The sequence below is a fragment of the Podarcis pityusensis genome (assembly GCF_964106645.2).
Source record: "Podarcis pityusensis genome assembly, chromosome: 1".
In the NCBI taxonomy this organism is placed as follows: Eukaryota; Metazoa; Chordata; class Lepidosauria; order Squamata; family Lacertidae; genus Podarcis; species Podarcis pityusensis.
In genome coordinates, this window is record NC_138028.1 from 15731904 (window position 1) to 15741629 (window position 9726).

At 39.6% G+C, this 9726-nt stretch overlaps 1 protein-coding gene across 5 annotated transcripts; it reads right to left on the reverse strand.

Annotated features, from left to right (window-relative positions):
* Positions 1-164: 164 nt before the first annotated feature.
* On the reverse strand, positions 165-9299 carry ZNF839 (zinc finger protein 839). 5 transcript variants are annotated; one of them, XM_081020841.1, is made up of 8 exons: positions 8911-9298; positions 6344-7258; positions 5101-5331; positions 3822-3914; positions 3029-3172; positions 2431-2568; positions 1987-2107; positions 165-1274 (listed from the first exon to the last, which is right to left on the reverse strand). In XM_081020841.1, the coding sequence occupies exons 1-8, from the start codon at positions 9259-9261 to the stop codon at positions 829-831; spliced, it is 2439 nt and encodes an 812-aa protein (XP_080876967.1). In that variant the 5' UTR covers positions 9262-9298; the 3' UTR covers positions 165-828. The 5 variants fall into 5 exon arrangements, with proteins under 5 accessions (XP_080876967.1, XP_080876968.1, XP_080876969.1 ...); XM_081020842.1 differs by having other exon boundaries at positions 1993-2107; positions 8911-9297; XM_081020843.1 differs by lacking the exon at positions 2431-2568 and having other exon boundaries at positions 8911-9299.
* Positions 9300-9726: the final 427 nt, after the last annotated feature.

Consider the following 9726-nt stretch of genomic DNA (forward strand, 5'->3'; position numbering starts at 1 on the left):
CCCACTCTTCCAGATGATAATAAATATCTAAATATGAAAGTGACCTACTTACCAGATTGAAGCTTTCACTTCGTAACTGACTGAAATACAATCCCTCTATGCTTCGCAGCTTTAGAGCAGCTCCTGTGTTCAAAACATCAAAATGACCTGACACACCCAAGGTGTCAAGGATAGTATATGTAGTACCTTTAATTTGAACTAGATAAACCATCAGTTACAGTTTGATATCCAGCACTGAATGCCATTACCTTTGTTTGCACAGATTACCAATTTTATAAAAAAGGTTCTTACCAGTGAGCTGGTTCTTGATCCTACCGTTTAGCCAAAAAGCAGTGTGATTTTGGTAATAAGTTGTGTCCAGAAAACGGATCAGTTTGGTAAACAGTGCAGTTTACTTGGAATTCTAGTTACTCTTCAGTCACGTTAGTTGTAATTGCACAAAGGTCACAAGCAGCAGAAAATTAAGATTTAATAACAAAAATATACACTATAAGAAAGTTTTTTTAAAAAACCCATATATTTTCATAATGGCTTTACTCTGAGCAAGTTCAATGTTGTTAAAAGAGCCTCTGTACTTTCCAAAGAACTTGAATGTGTAAGTGCATAGCAGGATCATCAATTTGGTTACAACACTGGTTGAAAAAGACAGCAGCACCAGGATGAGGCAAAGCCTGAACTATTTCATATCCCTAGAAAAGAGTTTCTAGCTCATCCAGTCATCTTTTTAATAGATTGTCAATGAGTTTTCTAAGATCATATAGAAACACTATCTCATTGATACCCAAATGGATTAGCTACTGCCATGTTACTAATTTGGGAAGATTTTGCTTAATCAGATACCCTAGGATGTTCACAATCTATTAATGACAAAACCCTCGCTTCTTCCTGAGATTCTTGATATTTTTCATTACGATTGCTTTCTTCATGCACTGACAAGGAAGGATTTTGATTTGCTTTTTTTGATGCTGTGGAGTTACAAATCTCAAACACACTTAGTCCGCTTGCTGCATTATCCGAGTACACTGCCACCATCTTTTCTTGTGAACATTCTGAACTGGAAAGTGGCAACCTTTCACTCCGTGAGAATAGGTAGCCTGAACAATCCAACCCTGATACACTTGAAGGTTGTAAGACCTCAGCCTTCCCTTGCAGGAACTGATCTGTATCTGCAATCTCATTTGAAGCTTCTAGTTCAAGTGATTTGTGGTGCTCCTTTTGCTGTAATGTATTTCCAGTGCAAATGTTTGCTCCGCAGTTCTGTTCTGGGGGGAAACCTAAAAAAATCAAGTTAAAAAACACAAAACTTCAGTTTACATGCATGCTTTTCAAAACAGACAAAAACTGAAGTGTTTTATAAAATATTTATTTCATAAAAATTATATACCACCTGATTGTGGTATATAATGTGGTATATGCTACCCATATAAAAAATTAAGCTGTTTAAGTATAATATTAAGCATTAAGTGGTATAATAGAATCAATAGTTTATAAACAAACAGCTTCTACTTTGGCAACAGAATTTTTTAAAAATCTTCTTGGCAGCATTAACATTTATCCCTGAAGTAGCCAGGTGGTGGAGTATTTACCAATAATAAATACTTGCATTATATCACATTTCCTTCCAATATAGGTTGAGAGCTAAACAAAGGTATAGTTAGTTTTGTATGCCCAATGGGGCTTTAAGCTTGTGTTTCTAAAACAGCAGTATTGACATTCATTTAGTGAAATCTGGATTCAAATCACCAATAAAGGGGAAAACAACTTTTGGAAAACGTATGCATTAAGTACCTTGGCAAGAAAGGAGAATGCAAGTGTGAAGGATACAGCAAATTTTTAGCTAAGTTTCCTTTTTCTCTCTCCCTACTCAACATTATTTTTAGACTTATACCACTACAATTTAAAGGGTCATTGTATTCTTTCAGCTTCCTAGCTATTTGCACGTAATTTTATCTTCAGGAAAGAATGGAGATATTAGAATTCACATACCACTACCTTCATATGCAGGACTTCTTTCCTTTATTTCACCATGACTTGAACTGATAGTCACACTTTCTAACAAATTTTCAGCTCTGATCTTTTTTGCAAATGGCAACATTTCATCTGAACCCTGTTGAGAGAGAAAATAAACTTACCAGCCTATTTATCAAACGTCAACTTTTTAAAATTATTCCAGTATTTTAAAAAGCTCTGTTCATTTGGCAGCACTTTGTGCCACACAAGAATCCAAGTGAATGAACTTATGCCAAAAAAGTATGGTTTGCTTATTTTACCAATTTTTTACCAATTATTTACCAATTTTGTATGGGAGATGAAATATGCAACAGCTTATTTTCAGCAACACATTTACAAACAAAAAAGCACAAGAAAAGTTAAATATGCTACAAGGTTTGTACAGTATTATTGATGTGGCAGAATTCACCTATTTTATACCTCAGTTGCTCGTTTCTGTCCCAGAATCTCTGTACATACAGGTGCATCAGCAATTTTAATACACTCAGGTGAAGAGTCTATTGTTTGAACCATTTGCATTTCAAGATCACTGCCTATAATTCCTAGAGATTCAGCCACCTATGAAAGATGAGACACAATATTTTTGTCCTAGACCAGTAATACACAATTTATTCACAGTAAATTTCATTATTTCAAAATTCTTATTTACAGTCAGCAGGGCATGTACCTGCTTTCATTATTTCGAGGATGGTTTTATTAGACCTTACCAAGTCGTCTTTGTTAATATTTTGAGTATCATGTTTGTAAATAAAGCTGCTTTACCAGAAAATTATTTAGCTATTGTGGTGATTCGTTTTTTACTCCAAGGTACTATATTTGATCTTAGCAAGTAGGCCTAAAAGCAAAAGACAGAAGCGCAAATATAGAATAAGATGTACTTAATTTCTGCTTATCTTCAGTATTTGCTATTTATCTTCACACTCCTTCTTTTAAAGAAAATGTGTTCAGTTTCACCTGCTGCACTCAGTTTAGCTACTGGATCTTGATTCACAGCCACACACGGAACTACCCAACATACCTTTGGGTTTTTTATTGCCAGAGGGTTGTTTACTTCAGGAGTACTCAAATAGTCTTGGCACATTTTCTTTACTATAGTGTGCAGCTCTTCAAATTCCCGGTATACTTCTGGAAAAAGTGCTTTTGTTGGATAATTTTTTTTTACCTGGTTGGGAACAAAAGCTACATGAATATCAGCAAATTCACAATCACGTGCTATAAGTATCATTCAAGCCTATTATAATGCAAACAAGTAACAGGCAATTAAAGGCAGAAAGCACTATTTGAACCTCTCCATCAAGTCCCCTATCTTGACCACATTGGTTTGGATGACAGCTGTCAGTCCATCTGGTTGCTGTTGGCTTAAATTGATCTTATGTTAAACAGAGGCTGGAGAAGTAGGGACTGTGGAGTTAAGAAAACTAGACAACAGAGGCTGTGGTTCAAGGTGTAGGAAGATTATGTTAAGAACCATAACTCCTATCTACCTGTTATGAGAAAAATATCTCACTGGAATAACTTACTGTACTAATCTTTATTTCCATAAAGAGTGAAATAAAATTGTTGACTTTCCCCTAAACTATAACTTCAAATAGGGCAGGGAAAGTGATGTGTCCCACTTCTTCAATCTTCCACCATGTAATTCCTTGTACTCCTCCAGGTTAATCTGGTTTCATCCAATTTTTGTTCATACCCCCATGAGAGACTCAAGTTTAAAGAGATTGACTATAGGAAATTAAATCCACATTTGCAGATAGTATTTATTATTCATTTATTTTGTGCATTTTACACTAAGTTTGCAAGATGTGTCTTACCTTCATCAATAGGAATTCAGATACAGTAACAAGTGTTGTAAAGCGTGGAAGAGCCAGCTCCATAAAATCTTCATTGGCACATTGCTGAATCAGCTATTAAAGACCATAATAATTTCTTTAGAGAAGCCATAAAGTCAAATCGCTAAAACGCCAAGTCTAAATACATGGAAATGAACAAAGAAAAATGCATGATATCTGAGCAATTTATTATAGAAAACAGATAAATCACTGAGAAGTGTCAATGTTAGGAGACAGTTCTTAGGGTCATTGCCAGAATAAATTCAATTTTTAAATCCCAGCAGTGAGATCTAGGGTCCAACTCACACAACATTCTTCCTGCACGGAGATGATCAAAACTAATGCAGAAAACATGTACAACTTGTTTGAAGCACACACAATTGGATTATTTTGCCATGGGCAGACACTTTATCCAAGTTTTCAAGCCTCATTTACTACATGAAAGCCTAGCTACCAAGTAGAATCTTAGCTGGCAGATTCTGAAAGAAAAAATAGTAGTCTTTCACCAGATAACTAAATAAGTTGTAGGAGTTTTAAATGGTTGAATTTGCATAAATAGTCACATTTGTATAAATAGCTTTGATGAGAAAGGCATGCTTCCTCTTAGATGAAACAGCAGGCACCCTTAGAAACATTTCCTCCTGCTTGAAGAGAAAGGGATAGTTCTTATAAGATAGCACCAGCCATCTCCCCATTTTATACTTATATCAAAAATAATTTCAGGAATATGTGTTGCCCAACTGAGACACCATTTCAAGTTATCAAAATATTTTAAATAGATGAGTCTAACTAAGGGGAACCTTTGTCAATCCTGGGGCAGCATTTCCTCATGAGCAACGTTCTTGAAGCCATACACCAATGGCGGCAAGGGCGGCTGGCAAAAGTGGTTACTGTAGGATCTCTTTCCAACTACACAAAAGTCATAGGTTTCAACACACATGCAAACACATATCTCTCCATTCAAGTAAGTAAGGTACTATTAAGGTACAACAGCACATTCCAGCTAGGCAAAGTCACTCAAGGTGGGTGAGGAGACGTACTGGTGTGAATCCAGAGGGCCAGATAGTTCAGAAGTGGGGAAGCATCCAGGCCTCTCTAGGTTCACAATCCTAAGTTTTTTTACCAAGGTGTAAGTCCCACTGAGCTCATTGAGACCCAATTCTCAGTAAACATGCTTAAGATTGTATTGTGAGCACTGTAGCCTAATGGAGAAACTATCACTAGACAAGTGAGCATGAACAATTGTGAAAAGGAACCATACCTCTTTTAGCCTAGCTTTCCTTCTAAGTATACTGTGGTGCTCTGCTGACATATTATTAAGACACTTTGAAGAGAACTGACTGCGTCTGCTGTATCTTCCAGAATACCTTGATCTTTCAGCTCTCTTTGGTCGGCCACACCTTCTTGGTTGTCGGGGTCTTCCAGGACCCAAATACAATAAATCGGTGTTTTGATGTTCTATTAACTTTCCATCTTCTGTAGATGTAGAATACTTTAAAAAATGTTCATAAGAATGCTTTAAACAGTTTTGACTGTATTAATTTTTTGTATTAATTTTGACTATTAATTTTTGTATTAAATTTGACTGTATTAATTTTTCAGTTTGGAATCATTATACTAACATTATCCTATAAAACGGAGTTAAAAGACACATATACTTCCCACATGTCACTTCAAGACAAGGAAGATTGCAAATTCCTTTTCTCCTACCTTTAATGCACCGCGATGTCACATCATTATGGTTTGCATGTGCTGCTAACTTTGCTTTTTTAGGATTTATTTTCACATAACCCTGTCTACTTCCAGAAACAAGGACAACCTGCTTTTTGACACGGTAAGGAGCACTGATAGAGCAACAAGGCAAAACAATGGTGCCTCTGGAATTACTGCAGCTGGTAAGCAGTTTTCATTTGCTTGCTACTTGCAAGGAAGCTTCAAAATGAATCTTGCAATTCAGAAGGAGGAAGGCAATGAGACTACTAGCAACACTTTTACACCAGTTACCTTATCTATCCAGTAATCATGACCACTAATTCACAGTATTTAAAGCTCTTTTAAGACATGCATGTATCAATACAGCACTGTATTGCTTTCATATGATAAATGCCATTCATGAAAAGGAGTTTTTGTATGGTATGCTTCCCCATTACATTGATTAGAAATTGCCTTTAGAATAGATTGTCCATTAAATACTTAAACGTTACCAGCAGCCTCTATCCCAGACTAATTCCCTCTTCATATTGCAGGGATAAGAATGGCATACACCTGTTTTCTCCTAACTTTAATGAGCTACTAGTTTTTAGAATTAGAAGCGTCAATAGTGCAGTTGTTTAAAATATTCCAGCAATGCCATTCAGTGAAGCCTATTGTATAGATTCCTGAAGCCTTGAACTGGATTTAGATAAGTGGCAAAGGGAGATCCAGCTTGCTCTGGAAAGGCAGAGGGCATGAGCTGACCATTCCCTGGATAATTTGAAATAGAAATAAATATATATTTCTCTTACCTGTTGCTTATTCTCTATAGGAAGATTATTTTTCAAGTCTACAGCTGATCCAATTTCATTTATTAAAGGGGCACTAATTGGTGGTGGTGAAAGCGTCTGACGTACACTTTCACAACTTGTCTGCCCAGTACACTCCAGCAACTCTCTATTTATAGGAGAAGATTGTGAAGATTCTTCCTGCCTATGAGCTGGATTAAGTTTATAATGCCGTGCTAATCCTCCTTTTCCTATGTAGGATTTTTCACAGCTTTGACATTTAAACGATTTTGGCTTCAGGTCATAGTTCAAGGGACCAAATAACGAGCACACTTCCTTCTCCTTGCCGCCTCCTTCATCATCTTCTAGACTTAGCTCAGCATAGTCATCAGAATCAGACTGGTGACAGTCAGCCAAGTCTTTAGTTTTAATGAATTTGTAATCCTTAGCTTTATATTTGGGAGGCCTTGAAATCCGCCCAGAACGAGTTTTCACTTTTAGAGATTTTTTAACTCTGTATTTGTATTTCTTCTCGTGGTTTGTGAGTGAATTTGCTGAACAAGATGGGGTGCGTGTAACATTTGGAGAATCTGAAGCAGCTATTGCAACAGATATGTTTTCCTGTCCCTTGACAGCAAGGCCATTGAATACTTCATGTGTTATCTTGCCTGAGGAAACTTGTCCAAGAGGATGTAAAGGTTTCTGCAGAAGCAGCTGAAGGGTAGGTTCAGAAGATTTATATAACAAAAATTGCTGTGGTCTAGGCACTGTAGCAATATGTGGGTTAATAACACTGAGTGCTACAATCCTGGAATTTTTCTCAAGTGGCTGATTCAGAGTTACATTTTTTGATCTTTGAATTGCTGCATGAGACCGCTCTGATCTTTCTTTCTCTTTTTTCTGTTCTGGCTGTACTTGGACACAGATGGTTTCCAATGGCTGTAAGAAAAAATAAAGCTTGTTTAAGCACAAAGTCATATAAGGTTTCCCATACATTCTTGAAAATGAAACTGATCTAGATCACCACACACTAGTTTTTAAAAGTCTCCTTTTATCCAAGTCAAGATTGGTCAGAAATTGTAGCACAATTGACCCTTTTTAAAAAAAAAAAAATACTCTAGCTTGCATACTCCTGAAACTACTATTATACACGTTTATCTACTTGTCATATCATTGTAAGGATTAAAGTTAAGGTTTTATGGGGAGTGGAGTAAATTTTTAATAGTGACCTGAAGGAGATCAAGGGCAGGAATGGGAGAAACCATGTGGTTTTAACTGCTAACTGACCTGCTATTGTTAAGCAGATTGCTGGGTAAAAGTCTGGCGTGGTCAGTAGGTGTCTCATCCATGGGAAATTAATTGACGGGATTTGTGAAAGTTGGGAATCTCCTTTCATTTCTTTATGGTACACCCCTCAGTTCAGCAGAGGGAGCAGATGCTTGTGCAACTTTAGAATGGGCAGAAAGCAGTAGTGGAGGAGGGCGGGGGGGGGGGAGGGCAGGGTGTCCTGGGCATGATGGGGGGCTGGAGGGTGTCAGAGCTAAGCAAGTTTTGGTGATGTTCCCCAAAGAAGTTCACAACTTTGGGGAAGCTCCACCCCAGGCGAGGTTGTGATGGGTAAGCACTGCTTACCTTGCTCTCTGGTAAATCTACTGCTTCAAAGGCGTGCCTGCTTTGTATACAGGAGATCCAGAATTTCTTTTCCTCCCAAGACACCTTAAGTTTCCAGTGCTCTCTCTGTCATTCAGAGGACACTAAACCATTTGCACCCATGTAAAGCAGCACTTTGGTGACCCTATATTAATTTATTATTATTATTATAGTTATATACCACCCTACAGCCAAAGATCCCAGAGCGGCTTACAACATAAAAACACCAAATACTTAACAATACTGTAGTAATAACAATAATAATAATAATATGTATTTTGTGTTTTTATGTTGTAAGCCGCTCTGGGATCTTCGGATTAAAAGCGGTATATAAATTTATTAAATAAATAAATAAATAGCAACAGCCCTCCGCCCCGCAAGCAGCAATTTAACCATTCTACGACTTAAGGTCCATATAGTTAAAGCCATGGTTTTCCCAGTAGTGATGTATGGAAGTGAGAGCTGGACCATAAAGAAGGCTGATCGCTGAAGAATTGATGCTTTTGAATTATGGTGCTGGAGGAGACTCTTGAGAGTCCCATGGACTGCAAGAAGATCAAACCTCTCCATTCTGAAGGAAATCAGCCCTGAGTGCTCACTGGAAGGACAGATCCTGAAGCTGAGGCTCCAATGCTTTGGCCACCTCATGAGAAGAGAAGACTCCCTGGAAAAGACCCTGATGTTGGGGGAAAATGGAGGGCACAAGGAGAAGGGGATGACAGAGGACGAGATGGTTGGACAGTGTTCTCGAAGCTACCAGCATGAGTTTGACCAAACTGCGGGAGGCAGTGGAAGACAGGAGTGCCTGGCGTGCTCTGGACCATTGGGTCACGAAGAGTCGGACACGACTAAACAACAACAACAACGACTTAAGCATCAGCGATCCCCCTCACCCCTCACGAAAAACCCCCACTTAAACCCCACAGGCTTATTTCTTATACCTTGGGCGGCAGGAGCCTGGCGGGAACACGGGGCACCTTCTGCAGCCGCTGCGCTGCGTCGTGCGGGATACTGGACACCGGCGGGGCCGCCGAAGCCGAGGCGGAAGTCGCTGAGCAGAAGCCCCGAGCCGGGAAGTGGGGATGAGAAGCCGCGCGGCCGTCGTCCTGCGCTACAGGAGAAAAGGCTTCCCGCCCTTGAGGCGATGCCGCAGCCCCGGCGATACGGGGGCCCGCGGGCCTCCCGGAGGCGGGCCTCCCCGTTTGCTTCCCAAGGGGTAAGGTCTCACCCGGCTGCTGTAGGCCGAGCAACGAGTCCGGGTCCGCAGGCCCGCTCGCCTCAGAGGCCGCCATCTTAGCGACTAGCTGCTGTCAGGGGAGACGGTTGGAAGTCTCCCTAAGCCCCGCCCCTACCGCGCGCATGAGGACCTAACAGCGCCGGACCAATAGGAATCGGGCTCGGCTGTTTGCGGAACGTGACGACAGCGGAGGGGTGGAGTGGGAAGGAGGAGCAAGAGTTAGAGCTTCGCGGTGGAAGCCGAGCGGGGTCAAATTAGCTTCAAAAGCGTTTAGTCGCTTCCCTGGAGTCCTAGTGCTTCCTCTTCGAACCCCTCTTCCGCTTGCTCATCTCCTTGACGCGAACTCGTGGGCACATTCTGGATTTCGGGCAGATAGGAATAAATAAAATCGCAGGTTAATTATGCCTGGAGAGGCCGTGTTTTGTTTGCATTATCCAAGGGGAAAGCTTTAAATTCATTATTATTATTATTATTATTATTATTATTAAAATGGAAGGTATTGCCAAAGTCGAGGTTCTAA

What these genes read in the sequence shown, in the direction of transcription:
- ZNF839 (XM_081020841.1), bottom strand. Translation starts at nt 9,261, where the DNA reads ATGGCGGCCTCTGAGGCGAGCGGGCCTGCGGACCCGGACTCGTTGCTC. An exon ending in CTATAGAGAATAAGCAACAG is followed by an intron (nt 5,332 to 6,343) that starts GTAAGAGAAATA and finishes CATTTTTTAAAG; the next exon opens with TATTCTACATCTACAGAAGA. An exon ending in GGAAAGCTAGGCTAAAAGAG is followed by an intron (nt 3,915 to 5,100) that starts GTATGGTTCCTT and finishes GGTCTTTAATAG; the next exon opens with CTGATTCAGCAATGTGCCAA.